This window comes from Salvia hispanica, chromosome 3 (assembly GCF_029641045.1).
Source record: "Salvia hispanica isolate PSC_SH4W2 chromosome 3, Shi_PSC_v1, whole genome shotgun sequence".
Lineage (NCBI taxonomy): Eukaryota > Viridiplantae > Streptophyta > Magnoliopsida > Lamiales > Lamiaceae > Salvia > Salvia hispanica.
The window spans coordinates 3,687,885-3,709,934 of record NC_142694.1 but is presented as its reverse complement, the minus strand read 5'-3'; the positions used below and the strand labels follow the sequence as shown (position 1 = coordinate 3,709,934).

At 38.9% G+C, this 22,050-nt stretch overlaps 2 protein-coding genes and 1 long non-coding RNA gene across 6 annotated transcripts; 1 reads left to right on the top strand and 2 right to left on the bottom strand.

The window, feature by feature from the left end:
- Window positions 1-2,937: 2,937 nt before the first annotated feature.
- On the bottom strand, window positions 2,938-4,752 carry LOC125210621 (uncharacterized). Of its 4 annotated transcripts, none has more exons than XR_016136298.1 (4): window positions 4,184-4,752; window positions 3,896-4,091; window positions 3,352-3,827; window positions 2,938-3,255 (listed from the first exon to the last, which is right to left on the bottom strand). It is a non-coding gene; the product is annotated as an uncharacterized LOC125210621 (long non-coding RNA). The 4 variants fall into 4 exon arrangements; XR_016136299.1 differs by having other exon boundaries at window positions 3,356-3,827; XR_007174387.2 differs by having other exon boundaries at window positions 2,938-3,504; window positions 3,590-3,827.
- Window positions 4,753-11,117: 6,365 nt separating this feature from the next.
- LOC125212396 (putative disease resistance protein At1g50180) lies at window positions 11,118-14,909 on the top strand. The gene is made up of 3 exons (XM_048112559.2): window positions 11,118-12,402; window positions 12,477-14,268; window positions 14,571-14,909. Exons 1-2 carry the CDS (start codon window positions 11,388-11,390, stop codon window positions 14,255-14,257), a joined length of 2,796 nt encoding a protein of 931 aa, XP_047968516.1. The 5' UTR covers window positions 11,118-11,387; the 3' UTR covers window positions 14,258-14,268; window positions 14,571-14,909.
- Window positions 14,910-15,561: 652 nt separating this feature from the next.
- Window positions 15,562-18,918, bottom strand: LOC125216386 (receptor-like serine/threonine-protein kinase SD1-8). Its single transcript, XM_048118077.2, has 7 exons — window positions 17,428-18,918; window positions 17,206-17,319; window positions 16,933-17,114; window positions 16,638-16,848; window positions 16,332-16,569; window positions 16,097-16,247; window positions 15,562-16,007 (listed from the first exon to the last, which is right to left on the bottom strand). The coding sequence occupies exons 1-7, from the start codon at window positions 18,599-18,601 to the stop codon at window positions 15,786-15,788; spliced, it is 2,292 nt and encodes a 763-aa protein (XP_047974034.1). The 5' UTR covers window positions 18,602-18,918; the 3' UTR covers window positions 15,562-15,785.
- Window positions 18,919-22,050: the final 3,132 nt, after the last annotated feature.

Here is a 22,050-nt window from a genome sequence, read left to right as displayed (position 1 = left end):
GACACTCACTAATTTTAGGACTAAATTTGTCATTTTATTACAAAACAGGCCTGCGAACTTAAATTGCTTTTTTTGTTGGTCTCATTCACTTTATGTAATTACAATCAATAATAATTTCAAAAAATTAGTGTTTAATCAATTATGAAAAACTTGTAAAATTGTGACATACCAAGGCCCTGGCTTCACCAAGAATAAAATATAGTAGGAGTGTATATTTATTTATTTTAATGTAAAAAAATAATGGAATTTTTTGGATGCAATGATAGAGTGCAGTGTGTCCACTCGTGTGTGTCAGATTTTAATAAAACTATCTGAAGCTGAAATCGAAGGAGTTGCATGGCTGGAACTCCCAAGGATGATGTTGGCCAGCAATTTTGAGTAAAAAAATATTTCTTTTTTTAATCCATTAAGGATGTATACTAATTATTATATTAAATGGGAAACTTAATTGGGAGTGTTTCAAAAATGAAAGAAAGTGAAAATGGTAGAGTTTCGATAAAGATAGTCGAAGCTGATGATGGAAGAGAATTGAAGTAGTCTTCGAGGTTCAATTTGACCATCTTTTCTTTTATTATCTTTTCTTTTTCCCTCTCTATACATTGCCATGGCTTTTTTGCTGTCACATTTTCTTTTGCCCTAATGATCTTTAATTATTTATACCCAGTTTGAATCCCCCCTTCCCCTCTCTCTCATGCAGTGAAATTAATCTAGTACTAATTAATTAATTAGTTGTTAATTATGTAATAATTGTATACTACCATTTATTATATACACATTATGGATTGAAGATATCATAATTTAATACTACTATAACAATGTTTTGAATGATTAATATATATGTATATATGGTGTATGCAGGTGGGAATTGGATTGGAAAGTGGGAAACTCCAAGAAACAAGAAATGGTAATAATGGAAATGGAAAGAAAAGAAACCCTAATTAAGATATGCATGAGCATATCACCCACCATTTTCTTGGGGAGTGTTAAAGAGAGCTGTTGCAAACTGTGAAAAAGCAAAAAGAAAGGAAAGGAAAGGAAAGGAAAGGGGGACTGATTCGATTCCTCTCTTTGGGAGATGCTTCTTAATTTTCATGCAACACCACCATCACAATATATATTAATTACTAGTATAATGACGTTACTATTTTCATGACCCTAAACTTGTTACTACATTTCTACTTTTACTAATGAAATTAACCATAAGCTGACTGTACATTTTTGCCTTATTGCATCTAAGTTATAACTATCCACTTGAAAGTGTAACAGATTCTAGTTTTATCGAAAATTAAACAGAAATTGTTAAGTAGTACTTGAAATTCATGAAGATCTAATAGTTTCCATTTTTATACGAGGTGATTTGTTATTATTAAATTAATAGTTATATAAAGGTAAGTAAGTGATTTTTCACAACTTGCAGTTATAGTATAGTCTAAAATTTCACCATTATGTTGGGTCACTTTAATTTTGATTATTTTGAGGTTTTCATAGTTCGCACTAACGTTGGAATTTGTTTGTATCAAACTAATGATAACATCGTTAATTAATTTGTAGTGAGAAAGCACTAATATTGCAATGAGCAAGTTGTAACTCTACACTGATAAATCTTATAGCTATGATGAAAAATTATAAGTATGCTACTATACTGTGATTGGTTCTAACCTTATTATATATAGATTTTATTATTGATATGGCAAAAGGAAACACTATAACAGGTAAAACTCAACTTTATAGTGAGTAATTTGTTGGAGCTTGTTGCTAAACTTGAAATAGTATGATGCTTCTGTATGCAATCTTTGACGTACTTACAGCAACAAACTAATGATAACCATGTTAATTTTTGTGAAGAGAAAATTCTAACACTATGATAATCAAATTGTATATTTATAATTTTTTCAATTGTAATTCAGTGAAGGCAGATTTACCATCTAAAATTTCGCACCTTCTATTATTTTCGCTCCCTTAGTATATGATTTGGATTTCGGACATTATTCATTTTATTATTCACTTTTGGGCGAGAACTAATCTATCTACAATTTTTTAACAATCACATCCACCATCCAAATTTTGATCCAACATGGTATTGTGTGAATTTTGTTTTAAACTTAGGTCTTTATTTACATCCTTAGTGTATGACTGTACAAGTGTATCCCTAGGTGTGTGTGTGTGTGTGTGTTGAAAATCAAATTAACTTAGTTTTGATTGCTAGAGCAAAAATATCTTTAGATGTAAGTTATCGACTTAGGGGAGTGTTAGAATGCCACCACTCCTTAAAATAACATCATACCACCATTCTTAGTTAATCATTTGTACACGTGGACGAATAATAAGCTGTCACGTAGCCAAAAAAAAATTTCAAGGATAAAAAAAGACGGCCAGCAATATTTAATACCTTATACAGTAATTTTTCTTGAACAACAATATCCAACACGTTAGACAACAATCTATAGCAATCTATAGATTGCTGTCTACCGTATTGAATATTGTTGTGTAGCGTTTACAATATTGTTGTATAAGTGGTGTCACGGTGTCATTTTAAGAGGAATTGTCATTTTAACATAAACCTATCGACTGATCCAAAATGTAGATATATATAACTGCACCATTATTTGGGACTTTAGACTTTAAAACGCAATCTTTAGTAGATACTCCACATTCTAGACATGTGTGATTGTATCCTAATCCAAGATGGCAGGTCTAATACTCTTTTTTTTTAGTCTTTTATCAACAAAATAAGTCATACTCGTATATATTTTTGTAATATCATATTTTAACAAGCTACATTGAATACTGGTGATTGGTGGATGTCCCCTTCCATCTATTCGGGCATTTGACCTTGTAAATGATCAAGAAATCTCATAGAAGTTTACCTTACTTAAGTAACAAATATTGCTGGATCAGAGCTTGACTATTTTAAAATTTAAAAAATAATTCCCTTCTACTTGAATTAAATAAATGATAAACCACATCTACATTTGACATTGCTAAAGACCTATATACAATACAATAAAAGAAACAGCATAAACTACACAGTCCTGTTAGCATAAAAATGCAGGCTGTTTAGGCAGAGGAAGAGCAGCTATGTTGTTGCCCGCCATGGCTACAAAACCGGCATGTCCAGGTGATCTGCAGCTCGTTCCTGCACGCATAGAATCCCAACCGGACGTACTTTTCTGCTTCACTGTCTGCGCATGAGTCAGCCTGCAGCGCCTCATCCAACAACTCAATGCTCCTCCCTTCTTTCCACAGCTTCCATGCCTAATTAGGTTCCCTTTCCCATCATGTTAAAACCATTTCCTTTTCCATGATTAATGAAACAAAAAAAACGAGTGACAAGTGACAACCGAAGCTTACATACATAGCCGAGCATATTCAGAGAGTGATCAGCCTAAAGAAGGAATATTCCTCTTGCCACTGATGATCTCTAGCACTATAATGCCAAAGCTAAACACATCCGATTTCTTCGAGAAATTTCCATCCATAGCGTATTCAGGCGACAAGTAACCTCTAAACACACAAAAAACAATATGTATGCATAATGCTCGACAAAAATGCAACTTCATACAATACACTTGGAACATGAGTTTCTTACTAGGTGCCTGCGATTTTGGTTGTCTTTGCACGAGCTCCGTTCTCACCATAAATCCTGGATATGCCAAAATCAGAGATCTTGGGGTTCATACCACCATCCAAGAGGATATTGCTCGCCTTGAGGTCGCGATGTATGACCCTCAGCCTTGAGTACTTGTGCAGGTACAGAATGCCCTGCGCGATTCCTTCAATGATTTGAACCCGAGTCTTCCAATCCACTAATGATTGTTTGGATTCATCTGCAGCAGAGGAAATTGTTCAGCTACCAGTTTTTTGCAATTGACGAGATATATTCTTGAATACATACCAAAGATGAAAGAATCCAAACTTCTGTTGATCATGTGTTCATACACTAATATGTATTCTTCCCCTTGAATGCAACAGCCTAGGAGTTTGACAAGATTCCTGTGTTGAAGCCTTGAGATTACTACGACTTCGTTCCTGAATTCCTTGGCTCCTTAAAGCCTTTTCACCGCGATTTCTTGGCCACTCGGGAGCTTGCCCTGATCAACGAGAGAGAAATCAATTGCAACACTCTGGTGTTGGAAAATAATTCAACAGAGTAATCACAAATGGTGAAACACTGAAACTTCACCTTGTAAACAGGTCAAAAGCTGCATTCACGACGCTTGTTGTTCACTGAAAATATCCATACAAATAGTCAAGAAATCACAATGAAACATCATCTACACATTCATTAGTTCTACTTATCCTGTTTCTGAGATGAAGATAAATAAAAACCTGCAAAGATGCATTCATGGCGTCGTTTGAAGCACCACAAGACTACAGAACAATTGAGGTCACAATGATGATCATATGTGAAATGAGAATGTGGCCACATCATCGATCACTGACCGGCCAACTCGAAAGATGGCGCACGAGTCAAACCCGTATTCAATTAAACTCATAACATCTAGTAGGGACTCACTTCCCACTAGGCGATCGGATAGGCACATCCTTAAAAAAGAATACGGCATGACAAAACATGTTTTGAAATTAAGCACATAACTCATACAATGTAAAAGTAAGTTCACGCAACAATGTAGGATAGAAAAGCTCAACTCGTTCGCTTAGTTCCTTAACTTGAATTTCTCTTTTCGATCTAAACTCGCGTGCAGAAAATGCCCTTTGAAAGAAGATGACATGCTATATTAGACTTTAGAAAAATAATTTAAAATCATTTTATTCTCTCACTCGTTCTTAAGGAAAATTTCTAAATTCTCGTATATTAAAACTTGGTCGAGCATCAAATTGAAAATTGACCTAGTTGACTGGCCCAAGAGAAAGCAGCCAATTCTTTAATTAAAACCACTATTGAGCATAGAGGCTCCACCGACTTCACGAAGAGCTGAGAGAGATGGATTAATCAAATTAACAAATGAAATGATTACATCTAGAGAGTTCCACCGACATTGGAATAGATTAGATATTTTGTATTATTATATTAAGTAGAATAGATTAGCTAGAGTTCTCTAGATTAGTAATATCGGTTACATAAACCGACTTAGTCATCTATATAAAGGCACTAGGCCTATTTTGTTAATGTACACAAAAATAGAGTGAGTACACAAGAGAGAGTGATTGTACTAGCTAAGTGTGCGTGTAGTGTCAATCTGAGTGTGTACGAGAGTAGTGTGCGAGGTGTGTCCTCGTAGAGCTAGAGGTGTGTCCTCGGGTGTCTTGTGAAGTGTGTCCTCCAAGTGTTGTAGTGTTGTGTTGGTGTTGTGTACACCATCGTGTTGTGTATCGGTGTTCCGACCACACAAACAAAATTTTATTAAGCTCCCGACAACGGTGTACGAAACACCAATACATAACACAACAGTGGTGTACACAACACCAACACAACACTACGACTCTTGGAGGACACACCTCACAACACCTGAGGACACACCTCTAGCTCTACGAGGACACACCTCGCACACTAACTCTTCTACACACTCACGCACACTTAGCTAGTGCACTCACTCACTCTCTTGTGTACTCTTTTCTCACACTCCCCCTCGACACCGACTTTCTTCTCCGTATATTTAGCTGCTCTTGTAGCTTCTGTAGCTCCATAATGCTGATCTCTTCAGGATGCATACTTTGACACAATTCTTCTTTTGAGTCATCATCTTTAAAATTTTTCTTCTCCAGCAACTTCTGTGTTTTGCTTGATCTCCGAGTTTGTGGTTTCTCTGACTCTTCTTCGGACTCCAAAACCTTTTCTAGCGGCTTCAATTTTCTTGTTGCTTGATCCGCTTCAACCCCTGATATTTTTATTCCTTCTCCTTCATCATTTTCTCCTTGAGTTTCTGGAAGCTCCACATGTTGCTCGTCGATTTCCTCCTCATCTTCTAGCAGCTCGAGTTTTATTTCTCCATTACGTTCTCCCCACGTCTCTCAATAATATTCCCCTCTTCGTCTTCAATAATCAACATGGAATCGTCAAAGTTCCAATCTTCTTCTTCTATAACGGAGAACACCTGGGACTCCAACTCTCCGTCACTCAGAATAGCTAATGCTTTCATGTCACATTCCTCTTCATCTGGTGATGCTCCGCTAGTTATCACTGCATGACTTTCTACTGGCTTATTCTCTGATGTTGGTACCTGGCTATGTGGCCCTTCTTCCCACAATTATAACATACTCCATCAAATCTTCTTTGAGATTCGTTGCTCCGGCCATCTCTGCGTTCTGCTCCCCCTAGCTGAGAACGCCTCTCCTCTCGATCATCTTCTTCTCGTCCACGCCATTGATCTCGAACACCTTCGTCCCTTCTACGTTGATATTCTCGATCACCGCCAGTTATCATTTCTGGCAGCGCGGCCTCTATTGCCGATGAACAGAGCTTCTTCCTCATAATCCTTGACTACAACTTTAGATATCTTATTATCCAAAGTCTCTTCATTGGAGAAGATATTCTCTAACTCGTCCAGCGTTGGCTGTGTAGCCCAACCGCGCGTGGCAGTCACAACTCGGGTCTTACACCATGGATGATGATCCTCCTCATCCTCGTCTCGTTAATCACGTTATCAGGATCTAATTTTAAAATCTCTTCACATAATGATTTAACTTTAGAAAAGTACTGACTTACAGTAAGCTCCCATTGCGAGATGGAGAATAACTCATTCTCCGAGCGCTGCAGCTTTGCCTCGTTCTTCTTGGCGAAAGCGGTCTTCAGAATCTCCCATGCCTCCTTCGGTGTCTCAGTTGACCTGATACGTTGCATCTGCTCGTCTTCAACCGCAGCCATCAATACGAACATTGCATTTCCACATTTCATCTCTCACTCTTTTCGCGCCTTCGCGTCACCAGTCGGTGGTGTGGTGCTATCTCCCCCAACAATATCCCATAAGTCCTGGCCTATGAGATAATATCGCATGTGGATACTCCAATTTCCGTAATTGTTGCTATTTAGCTTCTCGATGCTATTGGAAACTCCAGAAAAATCCGACATCTGGTACTGGTATTCTCTAGCTGTCAACTCCAGCAGAGTAACGACTCCAACAATAGTCCCTGACTATTAACTCCGGCAGAGTAGCGACTCCAACAATAGTCCTCAACTGCTAATTCCGGCAAAGTAACAGTATACTCTCAACCCGCGAATAAACACCACGTAAAAGACCACAACTACAATAACAACCACCACGGTTCGACGTGGCTCTGATACCACTTGTTTGGTATCAGCGGTACTCCTGGATCGACACACAAACGGAATTTTATTAAGCTCCCGACAACGTTGTACGAAACACTAATATACAACACAACAGTGGTGTACACAACACCAACACAACACTACGACTCTTGGAGGACACATCTCACAAGACACCCGAGGATACACCTCTAGCTCTACGAGGACACACCTCGCGACTTGTTGGGTAACAGCGGTACTCCAGGATCGACACACAAACAGAATTTTATTAAGCTCCTAACAATGGTGTGCGGAAGTTAGTGTGCGAGGTGTGTCCTCGTAGAGCTAGAGGTGTGTCCTCGGGTGTTTTGTGAGGTGTGTCCTCCAAGAGTCGTAGTGTTGTGTTGGTGTTGTGTACACCATTGTTGTGTTGTGTATTGGTGTTTCGTACACGGTTGTCGGGAGCTTAATAAAATTCCGTTTGTGTGTCGATCCTGGAGTAACGCTGATACCCAACAAGGTGGTACTCCAGGATCGACACACAAACAGAGTTTTATTAAACCCCCGACAACGGTGTACGAAACACCAATACACAACACAGTGGTCTACACAACACCATCACAATACTACAACTCTTGGAGGACACACCTCACAAGACACCCGAGGACACACCTCTAACTCTACGAGGACACACCTCGCACACTTCTCTCGTACACACTCAGATTGACACTACACGCACACTTAGCTAGTGCAATCACTCACTCTCTTGTGTACGTATTACAAAATGTCTAAGGGCCTATTTATAGATTACATAAGTCGGTTAAGTACCGACAATCTGGAGCCTTCTAGCTATTAAGTATCTAACTAATTCTATTTAATAATACTAATATCTTCTTCTACGTCAGTTATATGAGCTAGATAATTTTAGCTAATTACCAACTTCTAGATTCATTATTAAATAATACTTCTCTAGATAGTTCTCCAAGTTTCTCCAAAGTCAGTGGAGTATTTATGCTCAATACTCCCCCTTCGTTATTCTGCCAGAGTTGACAGCTGGAGAACATCAGTACCAGATGGCGGATTTTTCTGGAGTTGCAAATAGCATCGAGAAGCTAAATAGCAACAACTACGAAAATTGGAGTATCCGTATGAAACATTATCTCATAGGTCAGGACTTATGGGATATTGTTGGAGGAGAAAGCGCCACACCACCGACTGGCGACTGAAAGGCGCGAAAGGAGTGGGAGATGAAATGCGGAAGAGCGATGTTTTTGTGCTGATGGTTGCAGTGGAAGACGAGCAGATGCAGCGTATCAGGTTAGCTAAGACACCGAAGGAGGTGTGGGAGATTCTGAAGACCGCTTTCGCCAAGAAGAACGAGGCAAAGCTGCAGCGCCTGGAGAATGAGCTATTCTCCATCTCGCAACGGGAGCTCAATGTAAGTCAGTACTTTTCTAAAGTAAAATCATTATGTGAAGAGATTTTGAAATTAGATCCTGATAACGTGATTAATGAGACGAGGATGAGGAGGATCATCATCCATGGTCTAAGACCTGAGTTCAAGGGTCTTGTGACTGCCACATGCGGTTGGGCAACACAGCCAACTCTGGACAAGTTAGAGAATATCTTGTCCAATGAAGAGACTTTGGATGATAAGATGTCTAAAGTTGGAGTGAAGGATTATGAGAAAGAAGCCTTGTTCACCGGAAACAGGGGCCGCTTTGCCAGAAATGATCACTTGCGCAGGAGAGCAGAAGGTAATCGAGAATATCGATGTAGAAGTGACGAAGGTGATCGAGACCAATGGCATGAACGGGAAGAAGATGATCGAGAGGAGAGGCGCTCTCGGCTAGGGGGAGCAGCACACAGAGATGGTAGGAGCAGCGAATCTCATCAACCAAGAAGGTTTGATGGAATGTGTTATAGTTGTGGGAAAAAGGGCCACATAGCCAGGTACTGTCGGTCAGAGAATAAGCCAGTAGAAAGTCATGCAGTGATAACTAGTGGAGCATCCACGGATGAAGAAGAATGGGACATGGAAGCATAAGCTATTCTGAGTGATGGAGAGTTGGAGTCCCAGGCGTCCTCCGTTGTAGAAGAAGAAGATTGGGATTTTGAAGATTCCATGTTGATGACAACTGAAGATGAGTAGGATATTTCCGTGATGGGAGAGACTTGGGGAGAAGCAAATGGAAAGCTGGAGCTGCTAGAAGTTGAGGAGGAAATTGACAAGCAACATGTGGAGCTTCCAGAAACTCAAGGAGAAAATGATGAAGGTGAAGGAATAAAAACATCTGGGGTTGAAGCGGATCAAGCAGCAAGAAAGCTGAAGCAGCTAGAAAAGGTTTTGGAGTCCGAAGAAGAGTCAGAGAAACCACAAGCTCGGAGATCAAGCAAAACACGGAAGAAAGTAATTACTGGAGAAGAAAAATTTAAAGACGCTGACTCAAAAGGAGAATCTTGTCGAGGTATGTATCCCGGAGAGCTCTGTGATTTGATGCTACAGAAGTTACAAGAGCAATTAAATATACGGAGAAGAAAGTCGGTGTCAAGGGGGAGTATTGAGTAAATGACGCCACCGACTTTGATGGATGATTCTAGAGAATTCAAGTAATACATTAGAAATAGATATTATATTATAATATTAGTATAATTAGGAGCTAGAATTCTCTAGTCTAGTAAGTCGGTTCTTAACCAACATAGATTACTTATAAATAGGCATTAGGCCATTTGTAATGAGTGTAGTGAGTACACAAGTAGCAAGTGTGAGTAAGTACATAAGAGAGTGGGTGATTGCACTAGCTAAGTGTGCGTGTAGTGTCAATCTGAGTGTGTACGAGAGCAGTGTGCGAGGTGTGTCCTCGTAGAGTTAGAGGTGTGTCCTCGGGTGTCTTGTGAGGTGTGTCCTCCAAGAGTCGTAGTATTGTGTTGGTGTTGTGTACACCACTGTGTTGTGTATTGGTGTTTCGTACACCGTTGTCGAGTGTTTAATAAAACTTTGTTTGTGTGTCGATCCTGGAGTACCACTTTGGCCGCCGCCGCTTCTTCCACCGCCTCCTCTCCACATCTCCACACGTCCGGTCGTCGGGGTCTCCGGTGTCCCCATCAATTCTTCTCATGTGAATCTATCAGATTCGTCAGCGGAGATTGACTAGTCTGGAATGGGGAGGATTGGAATTGAGACGGGAAGTTTATCGCGTCCATGTTGGGTCGGTAGTCGCCCGACCCCGGTTGGGTACGACCCGCATATCTCTGCTGATAAGTGGGGGACTGACCCCGGTTTTGGGGTGTTTGTTGCCACGGCGCCGGCGATGGCGGACTCCACATCTGGGATGGAGGGGGGGTGGGACTCGATCTCCAGTGTTGGGGAGGTGGAAAGCTCCCGTGTCCCGAATCCCTAAAAAGAAGAGTAGAATTTTAGGTATTTATAAAAATAATAATAATAATAATAATAATAATAATAATAATTAATTAATTAAGGGGGAGTCGCGGCTCTCGCCCAAGAGCCGTGGCCAGGCCACGTGAGTGGCGCTCTCATGGGCACCCCCCGCCACAAATGCCCATGTTTCGCACTATAGGGGGCCGCGGCTGGGCCACGGGAGAGCCACGAGCCGCGGCTCTCCTATAGTGGATGCTATAAAGAAATTGTAATGGAAAATGAGTAGAAAAAGTTAGAAAATTTTGGATTCTTTTCTAAAACACGAGGCAAGTGGGCGTTGGGTCCTCCGTCAAGGAACAAACTTAGGTAAGAGATGGGTGCAATGGAATTTGCTAACCATGATATTATTTCTGATGCTTTAATACTTTATGAAAAATGAAAAGACTTCGGTTGCGGAAATTCTCAGATTTGGTTTTCGTTTCCTATTGGGTTTGTTTGTTACAAGTGAAAACGGACCTAATTCTCCCACTTTATTCATTGTTCAAATAGAAAAAGGAAGTTGTTAGTGTAAAAGCCAAAAGAGGGAGGCGTCTACTAATTAACAATTAAGCCACTACTTACCTGCTAAGAAAACTTTTCTTTTTCTAATCGGACGTTATGCGGCAATAATTGTAGCATCTGTTAATTAAATATACATATCTCGTAAAATATGTTTTTGCTTTGCATGCTACTTTTAATATCTCTTGCTTAACTTGTTTGATTCCTTGTTTCTTGAAAGAATCAAAGTAGGTTGGAATAGTTGAGATGGCAGAGGCAATCGTGTCCGTGGCTCTAGAAACCATCTATGATTTGACATTGGAAGAGGCGAGGTTTTTAGCTGGTGTGGGCAATCAAGTGAAGGAGCTGGAGCGGCAGCTGAAAGAGATCAAGTGTTTCCTCGAAGACGCAGACAGAAGACGCCATGAAAGCAGAACTGTCTCCAACTGGATCTCCGAGATCAGAGATCTTGCCTTTCAATCCCAATCCGCCATCGAAAGACACGCAGCTTATCAAACCACCACTAGAACTGGCCTCGCACAGTGTGTCCGCAAATATTCCTGCATTTTGGTACATCTCCACCGATCAGGTTCCGAGATTTCACAAATTACATCAAATCTGGACAGGATAAGGCAGGCTATGCAGCAAGCCGGCGTAGCAAGTAGCATAATCAGCAATCCAAATAACGGGGAGGGTGGAAGAAGCTCCATGTCAAGGAGGCAGCAGAGTTTCCCCGATTACGAGATGGGAGATTGCTTCATAGGCATGGAGGATGAGGTGGAGGAGCTTGTTCGTCGCCTAGGGAGGGACACAGAGGCCCGGGTTATTTCCGTGTGGGGGATGGGAGGCTCAGGCAAGACCGCCATTGCTAAGAAGCTCTACCACGAGACAGCCGGCTTTGATCTCACCGCGTGGGTTTGCATTACTCAGCGATGCGACCGTCGTTCAGTCTGGGAGGACGTTCTCAGGCAGCTGCTGGTTAAGAAAAGTGAGGACAATATTGACACGCGAAAAAGCAGCGACTCAGAGTTGATTGAGCGACTGCGCGAGATACAAAGGGAGAAGCGATGCCTCATTGTTATGGATGATCTTTGGCAACTTTCTCATTGGGATGAGTTGAAGCAACCGTTCATTATCCGAGATTTGGAGACAAAAATCTTGGTGACTACACGGGAGGAGAGCGTTGCAGAGATCGGATTGGCACTCCAACATGGCCTTTTACATGTGGACGATGCCTTTCAACTGCTCAAGAAAAAAGCATTTCCCCAAGGAAACATTCCAGGTCAGTTAGTTAATTAGTTTCATTCTGCTTTTTTGTTGCATGTTTGTTTTACTCAATTGATTTTTGATATGCAGATTTTGCATTGCAAAATAATAGTACAAGATTTGAGGAAATTGGGAAGGAAATGGTGCAGAAATGTGGGTGTTTGCCACTGGTAATTTCTTTACTCGGTGGGGTATTGGGAAAGAAAAATTCCATGGCTGAATGGGAATCGGTAAATATGAACATCAAAAATGTGGTATATAGGGATGGAAAAGATCAGATTGAGCATGTGCTAAATTTAAGCTATGAAAGTCTGCCGTATTATCTGAAGCCGTGCTTTCTCTACATGGGTATACTCGATGAGGATGAAACCATATCTGTTGTGCGTCTATACAGGATGTGGATAGCACAAGGCATGATTTCACACGAGAATATTGGGGACATGGATGAAACTTTAACGGACATCGCTGAGCTCTACTTAAGTGAGTTGGTCTCCAGGTCCATTGTTCAAGTTGAAATTCAAGATTATTATGATGTAGCAAGTAGAGCTAGAAAATATAGGAGTACATGCAAACTTCATGACGTTGTGCGTGAACTATGTCTGAAATTGGGGAAGAGCGAGGATTTCGGTCTGCAGATTTTGGAGTATCAAGGTGGTAGACTTAGTACCTTGCTACGCGAAGCTTCCTTGAATATGAAAATACTACATTTGGTTATCCATTTCCGAAGCCAAGTGGAGCACGAGCTTAGAGTCCCTCGTGGAGGAGGTACTAGCAAACATATAAGGTCTCTTCAATTATCAAATCTCACAGAATCCAATGTTGTTGAGTTTCCTCAACAAAGCATACTTGATTTTCGGAAATTCAAATTGCTGAGAGATCTAGTTATCGTGAGATTCAAATTTGCAGGAGGAAAGTTACCGAGAGGTATCACTGATCTTGTTCACCTTAGATGTTTGCGTCTAGAGGCGTGTGAACTCGATAGCCTACCCCCATCCATTAGGAACTTTGTATTCATGGATACACTGGATTTATCAGATTCACTTAATGTTGAAGTTCCAAATGCTATCAATGAGTTGCTACGATTGAAACACTTGATTTTTCCTCCTTATGGAGATGAAACGGTTGGAAATTATCGAGTGATATTGGATGAGGGAGTGGATGGGTTGGAGACTCTAGCATGCGTCGATAGTAGATATCATGAATTAAAATGTATGGACAGAATGAAGAATCTCCAACGCTTTGTAGCAAAAGTACACGATAACGAGAGCTTGTCAGCTATCATGAATGCCATTTTGAACTGGGACAAGCTTATGCATTGTTCTCTTCATATTGAAGCCAGTTGCGACCTAACAAGTGAGCTAATGCTGAAGATGGCTTTGACATGTCCCAATCTTGATGAAATGGTGAGTAGGCCTAAGTTAGGGAACGCGCTAGGAGAGTGCGGGAGTAGTAACTTGATGGGCTCGAAACTAAGGTGTTTGGATCTGGTGGGATCTGAGATTGAGGATGATCCAATGGGGATACTGGGGAAGCTTCCTTGCCTCATAAGATTGCGATTTTATTCGAAATCATTTATTGGGGAGGAGATGGTGTGTCCAGCAAACAGTTTTCTTCGCCTCAAGAAGCTAGCATTAATGGGTTTACCAAGGTTGAGCGAGTGGAGAGTGGAGACAGGAGCCATGCCTCTTCTCTCTCAGTTAACACTCATTCGGTGTAATCGTCTAGAGATGCTTCCAGAGGGACTAAGTGAAATTTCTACGCTCAAGTCTCTTGTAATCAAACGAATGCCAGAAATGGCAAGAAGGGTATCACCATCAGGAGATGATCTCCACAAAGTCCGTCATGTCCCTTCAATTATTATCTACAAGTAGTCTTCACACAGGTATCTCATTTCGCACATTCTCATATCGAAAAAACATGGGTAGCACGTAAGAAAAGATTTTTTTTGGAGTGTTATGAACTAAACGCCTTTATAGTGAACTATAATGGCGTTTTGGTTCACTCCGTATTTCAATTAAAACTGTGTTATGAACTAAAACAGCTTTGTAATGAACTAAAACACCCTAATAGTGAACTTGGTAGTTATACATTTAAGTAGTAGTTGTATAATCATAAAGAAACTGATGAGATGATACTCATTCAATTGTGTTCATATATAACAAGAGAACTCTTGCTGATTTACAGATTGATCATTGGTTCTTTTGAGAATAACAAATTATCACTACCACTTATGGTGCTTAAAGGAACCCTTATCTAAAGGGTACATTCCTGGGTAAGGATTTAACGAAGCTCAACTCATTGTAAGAAGGTATCTCTGTTTATTTTTATTTTTCTAGTGTTTCTGGTTGAATTCCTTCCCTTTCCAACTTCATTCTTGTCGTCGTTGCATTTCTTGAGTGTTCTTCATAGTTAGTATGTTTATGTGTAGTTGCTTTGAATATCAAGTGTTGTTGTGTTTGAATTGAAATTGATGATTTGCAATACTTCAAATGTTGAAAATGAAAGAAGTATAATTTTGTCTGAGTTGAATGTGGTTTGTATTGAATTGCTTGATTGAGCATAGTTTAAGTTCGATCATTTATACTTTTATAGGATATTCGACACTTTATCATTTAAAGACTATTTTAACTTTTATAGTATGATTAGGAGTATATAATTAATTGAATCTATTTCTCACAACTCCAGATAATCACATCACATGTTCTTTATAGGTTGAAATAACGGTGTATCATTGTGAATTGAGCGTAAAATTAAACATGAATCACATTCACAGATGTACTCCCTCCGTCCCCCATTAGTAGTCACAGTTTGACCGGGCACGAGTTTTAAAAAATGTAAAGAAAAGTTAGTTGAAAAGTTGGTGGAATGTGAGACCCATTTTTTTATATTGGTTTTATAATAAAATGTGAGTGAAGTGAGTTAGTGGAATGTGAGACCTACTACTACTTATGGTAAAAATGAAATGTGACTCTTAATTGGGGACGGACCGAAATAGAAAAGTGTGACTCTTAATCGGGGACGGAGGGAGTATGACTCTATCCTAATCCAAGGTGGTTGGTCTAATTACTGTTTTTAATTATTGTCAGCAAAATAAGACTTTATATTTTTTTTTTGTGACTATATCATATTTTATCAAGTTATTTATGCTATGTCATACTATGTGATTAGGTTAATAATGGTGGATGACACCTTTTAATTGGTCAAGAAATCTCATAGAAGTTTACCTTACTTATATTACAAATATTGCTGGATCAGAGCTTGACTATTTCAAAAAAATTATAAAAGAATTCCCTTTTACTAGAATTCAATATATGATACATCTACGTCTAAATCTATGTTGACCTTGCAAAAGGATATGCACAATTACAATAAAAAAACAGCATCAACTGTACAGTCCTGTTAGCTCAAAAATGCAGGCTGTTTAGGCAGAGGAAGAGCAGCTACGTCATTGCCAGCCATTGCTACAAAACCCGGCATGTCCGGGCGATCTGCAGCTCGTTCCTGCACGCACAGAAGCCCTAACCGGACATACTTTTCTGCTTCACTAGCCGCGCATGAGTCAGCCTGCAGCGTTGCATCCAAGAACTCAATGCTCCTCCCTTCTTTCCACAGCTTCCATGCCTAATTAGATTCCATTTCCCTTCATGTTAAAATCATTTCCTTTTCCATGACTATCGAAACTGAAAAAATGAGTGACTATCGAAGCTTACATAGCCGAGCAGATTCAGAGAGTGATCAGCCTCAAAGAAGGAAATATTCCTCTTGCCACTGATGATCTCTAGCACTATAATGCCAAAGCTAAACACATCCGATTTCTCCGAGAAATTGCCATCCATAGCGTATTCAGGCGACATGTAACCACTGAACACACAAAAACAATACTTATGCATAATGCTCGAGAAAAATGCAACTCCATACAACACACTTGGAACATGAGTTTCTTACTAGGTGCCTGCGATTTTGGTTGTCTTTGCACGAGCTCCGTTCTCACCATAAATCCTGGCCATGCCAAAATCAGAGATCTTTGGGTTCATACCACCATCCAAGAGGATGTTGCTCGCCTTGAGGTCGCGATGTATGACCCTCAGCCTTGAGTACTTGTGTAGGTACAGAATGCCCTGTGCGATCCCTTCAATGATTTGAACCCGAGTCTTCCAATCCACTAATGACTGTTTGGATTCATCTGCAACAGAGGAAATTGTTCAGCTACCAGATTTTTGCAAATGACGAGATACATTCTTGAATACATACCAAAGATGAAAGAATCCAAACTTCTGTTGATCATGTATTCGTACACTAATATGTATTCTTCCCCTTGAATGCAACAGCCAAGAAGTTTGACAAGATTCCTATGTTGAAGCCTTGAGATTACTGCGACTTCGTTCCTGAACTCCTTGGCTCCTTGAACGGATCGCTTTGAAAGCCTTTTCACCGCAATTTCTTGGCCACTCGGGAGCTTTCCCTGCAACGATAGAGAAACTGATTGCAACACTCTGGTGTGGGAAAATAATTCAACAGAACAATAACAAACACGGAAAAACTTCACCTTGTAAACAGGTCCAAAGCCGCCTTCACCAAGCTTGTTTTCCGCATTGAAACTGTCTGTTGCATTCTCAAGCGTATCGATGCAAAAGCATGTCAAGTTGTGCCCTTCTCCAATGAACTCAACATCGTTGGTTTTCCATATGTCAATAGTAGTTGCAGCTTTAGGATCTGTTACCTTGTTCGCTGACAAAATCCACACAAAAAGTCAAGAAATCACATCGAAAATTCATCAGTTCTACTTGTTCTGAGATGAAGATGGTTTAAATTTTAAAACCTGCAAAGATGCATTTGTGGCGTCGTCTGAAGCACCACAAGACTACAGTTGCTAGAATCACCGGAACAATTGAGCTCACAAGGATGATCATTGCCAGCCTCCTTCTCTTTCCACCTAACCGAAAAACAACGATTCAAACTAAGAAGTTATGACATGGATCATAACAAGAACATAGCCACTACTATTTCTCTACATTTCAATATAACATCAAGAAAAATTTACCCTGCTTCTTGTTTGCTGCAATGCTCCGAACATGAAAAACACCATTCCCACTGTGGCGATCAACATCACTCCTACTTCCATAGTAAAGCCAGCAACCGGAATCGTCCCCAAAGGCGAAAGCCACGCAAGAACAGTTGGTCCGGCAAGTCAGCTCACAGTCGTCAAAGTCATCAATGATCGAAACATTCAAAGCCAACATGGACGACGCCACGGACCCATTCACCGCTACAAACACATCCCCATCCGGACAGTCCCTGGATGCCCCATCAACCAAACACACGGTCGCGTTCACCTCCTTCCCAGATGCATCACACAAGTCGTGGCGCATGAGGGAGAGCCTCCCTCCCTGCAGAGCATACTCGTCGAGCTGCCCAGTCGAGGCTATCACCAGCCATGACATGTCGTAGCCATCAACGGTGTTGAGAGTGAGGTAACTCTCGTGAAGGGTAGAGGTATAGCTGAAATTGAAACTAGAAAATGGTTTCTTGAAAATGAACCTAAATCCATCACTCTCCAGCCAGCCTACATCCATGTGGCTGACATCTCTGTTCCAGACAGCCACCTTTCTTGAATCCTTGTAGGTGGTCCCCACCGAGAACGTGCCACGGGAGGGATTCTGAGGGCTCAGCCACGACAGCAGAACCTGGCGTCGCGGCAGAGCTCCCTGCAATCGGAACCAGCCAAGTCTCATCCCGGGAAGTAAGGTATCAGTTGGGAAATCGAAACTCTGCCATATAATCACACCTTCCTGCTTGAGAATGAGGTTGCCAGAATCAAGAAGCGTAGCGCTGGTGTTCGAGCTTGTTGCAAGCCTACCATAGTTGACAAGCATAGGCGCTTGCTTTCTGTCTGTTGCGATCAAGTTGCCGTCGTCCCTGATCTGAAAATTTGCATACAGATGTTCAAGCGGATTGTCGCGATTCGCCACCCACACGGGCTTCTTCTTAGCAAGATTCTTGAACCAAATCCCCAAGAACACATGCCCTGAAACTGCATCTTGGAAAAATCCCAGCTCGAAAACTCCACCAGCTGAAACTAAAGTATCATTCTCTTTCATCACCGTATTAGGCCTTATTGTATCTTCTGCGTTAGATAACCAAGCAGAAGAGAGCAAGAATAGCAAACACGCAGCATATCTTATCGACATCGTTTGAGCAAGCGCGATCAAAATCATGAATATGAGATAAAAATTCGATCTTGCAGCAAAAGATTATGTTTTTTTAACAAATGTAGAAGAGATAGGTACGAGTGCACTATAATTAACAAAAAAAGAGTTCAAAGTCAAGAAGCAATGTCAAAACCATTTTTTTATCTGCCCACATTAGACTAAATGGACAAATATCACTTGTATTTGCTGCTTCACCTAAACCATACATTCTCCTCTTCTCCCCCTTTCGGTTTCAATCACAGCATATAAGATATTAAAATGATAAAAACACTAGTATATTCATAAACACGAGATGCTGACTTATTGTTGCATCTATATTAAACCAAGCAGAAAAATATTCCACAGGATTAACACTATTACAAGATAATGATATTCTAGCTTTAAAATATGATATAGTTGAAACGTTCTAATGTTTGACTAGTTAAACACTGTTGCATTTCAATTTAGTACAAGTAAATAATGAAGATATTGCATGATTTTCTGTGATATCTTTAGCATTTCAAGAAATCCACTTTGAAAATTTTGACTGCCAAATAAAGTCAGCGTCAGTACATGTTAAAAGTAAAGTAAAACCATCCAGAAATTAAGTTTAAGTGGAGTGGTTTACTTAGAGTTATACTTACATAGTAGGAGTAGAGGGTTTCAACCTTCAGAAGCATTTCACCGAACATATTGAGCTCGAAATGAAATGGCTAAAATGCACAACAGACGGATTCCATCATGGGATAATGAACTGAAATAAACTCAACAATGTCTTTGCTATGAGGAAATTGCTATCCAAAATTGTCAAATTCTCCTTGAAATTCTATAAATATATAAAAGGGGAGTTTTAGGAATAGTTACATGAATACCATTGATAGTATAAATTTTTTTTTTTAATATACTTACTTTATTATTAAATTTAAATATCATGTTATGTAACTTAAATGAAATATTAATACTATGACTTTTCATTTTTTTTCTTGATTAACTATCCACTAATGACATTCATTGCCACACTCACTAACTTTAAATATATAAAAGGGGAGTTTTAGGAATAGTTACATGAATACCATTGATAGTATAAAAAAATTTTTTAATATACTTACTTTATTATTAAATTTAAATATCATGTTATGTAACTTAAATGAAATATTAATACTATGACTGTTCATTTTTTTTCTTGATTAACTATCCACTAATGACATTCATTGCCACACTCACTAACTTTCATAATAATAATGCTTTAATAATTCTATTTCTCCTTAATTTGTTTGCATATACAATAGAGAATTCCTCCAGATTTTGTCGATAAATTTGGTAAGAATATTCCGACAAGATGCAGGATAATGTGAGGGGAAAGAGAGATGAGTTGGGAAGTTGATGTGAAGAAGGTGAATGATTGTTGGTTTTTGGAAAAGGGTTGGCCTAATTTTGTACTAGAAAATTTCCTACAAGATGGTGATTTTCTCACATTCTGTTATGTTCCTCCCCTTTTTTATCTCTTCAATTATTCAATTTCAATCGTTTTTCTATGTGCTCGCATTATATTCCTTTTGTTTTATTGATTTTTGAGGGTTTGTATTTATACACATATTTGTGTTCTGACTTTGCAATTGCAGGATGATTTCGAAGATGGAATTTTTAATTCTTATTTTTATAACTTTAATAGTTGCTTATGTGAACTGTGAACTACATATGTTTTTATACTTTGTTTACCTTATTTTTTTTCTTTTAATACTGCTACTCTTAATGGTTGATCATGGTTGATCATCAATCGTGTTGTTTATTTATGTTGTTCTCCTTGCAGGTCTTTATGGTGGAAGTGATGTATGTTTTGAAGTGTCGAGCTTAATTATGTGATTATTTTTTTCCTTTTCTTCATGTACTATTGCAAAGTGTCGAATGTATAAATTTTTCATATAATGCTCTATATGAATATTAGGTTGGTGGCAGCTCTTATTCATTTGCATTTCCTGGACATGGTATGGGTGGTAGCAGCTACACGGGAAGTAGGCGATGCGGGGTATGCTATTAGGGTATGCAACCAGTTTTTTTGTTTTTCGGCTAAATGCATGCATATTGATATCGGTTGTATATTCCATGCTATTTTGCTGTATTTTTGTTGATGATTTTGATTGATTATAGTGCTCTATATGAATATTAGGTTGGTGGCAGCACTTATTCATTTGTCTTTCCTGGACATGGTATGGGTGGTAGCAGCTACACGGGAAGTAGGCGATGCGGGGTATGTTATTAGGGTATGCAACCAGTTTTTTTGTTTTTCGGCTAAATGCATGCATATTGATATCGGTTGTATATTCCATGCTAGTTTGCTGTATTTTTGTTGATAATTTTGATCGATTTTCCTATCTTCTAATATATATTTATACATTGTTTTTATTGACATGTGTTTGTGATTGATCTTTTATAGTATAGATCTAAAAGTGATTTAAATGATACGTGATTTGTGTGCAATTTTTAGTTTATAAACTTATTTGGTTATATGAGTTTTATTGGTACAATAAATTGCTATTGTATAAAAGTGTTTTAAATTATACGTGATTTTATATTTTTTTAATAAATATTTTTTATTTTATATATTTATGATTTCAGATTTCATGATATTTTTATGAATTTATAAAATCTTTTTACAGTATAAAACAAGTTTAAATAAAAGAAAATGAGTCGTGCATCGCACCGTGGGATACCAGTTAGAATAAATCCAATGTATTTTATGAATTGATGGTGGGTGTTTAATGTTGTGAGCCAATTTCCCATTGAAATCTAGAATAAATCCAATGTATTTATGAACTGAAAGATAAAGTAAACCGTTAATAGTAGTCGTAACCCCAAATTTGCAAAAAAGTATTTGGCGTTAGAGTTATGAATCGAACTAGTCAAATTATTAGGTAGATTGACCAAAAATCCATCTTAATTAGAGTATATCCACCTATTAATTCGGTCTCATCATTCTGCTGTCTAATAATGTTAAGTGGGGCATAAATTAATTGTTTGACGAAAATAATGGTTTTTTTAAAAGAAAAAACACGCACCTTATGAATATTTTTTTGAAACGTTGAAAGTTAGTACTCTCTGTGTCTTATTAAATGTCTTCAAAATTAATTTTGTCGATTAATTTTAATTATATAATTGATTCCAAACAAATAAAAAAAATATATCATTCACTACAGTATGTCCAAGAAAATTAGACTGTCCGGATCAGGATCGTGTGTGTTTTAGATATAGTTTACGAAATAAATAATAGGAGTATTTGATTTACTTTATTTCTTAAATATTTTAAGAATAATGTGCGGATATAGTAAATAAAAACAATATGTGCATTTATTTCAGATCAATTTGATTACTAATGTTATAGAAAAATGATTACGAAGGCAGAGTTATAAAAGGTAGAATAGATATAACGACATTTTCAATCATTTACATAAATTTAAATTTTACACTATTTTGGAGTA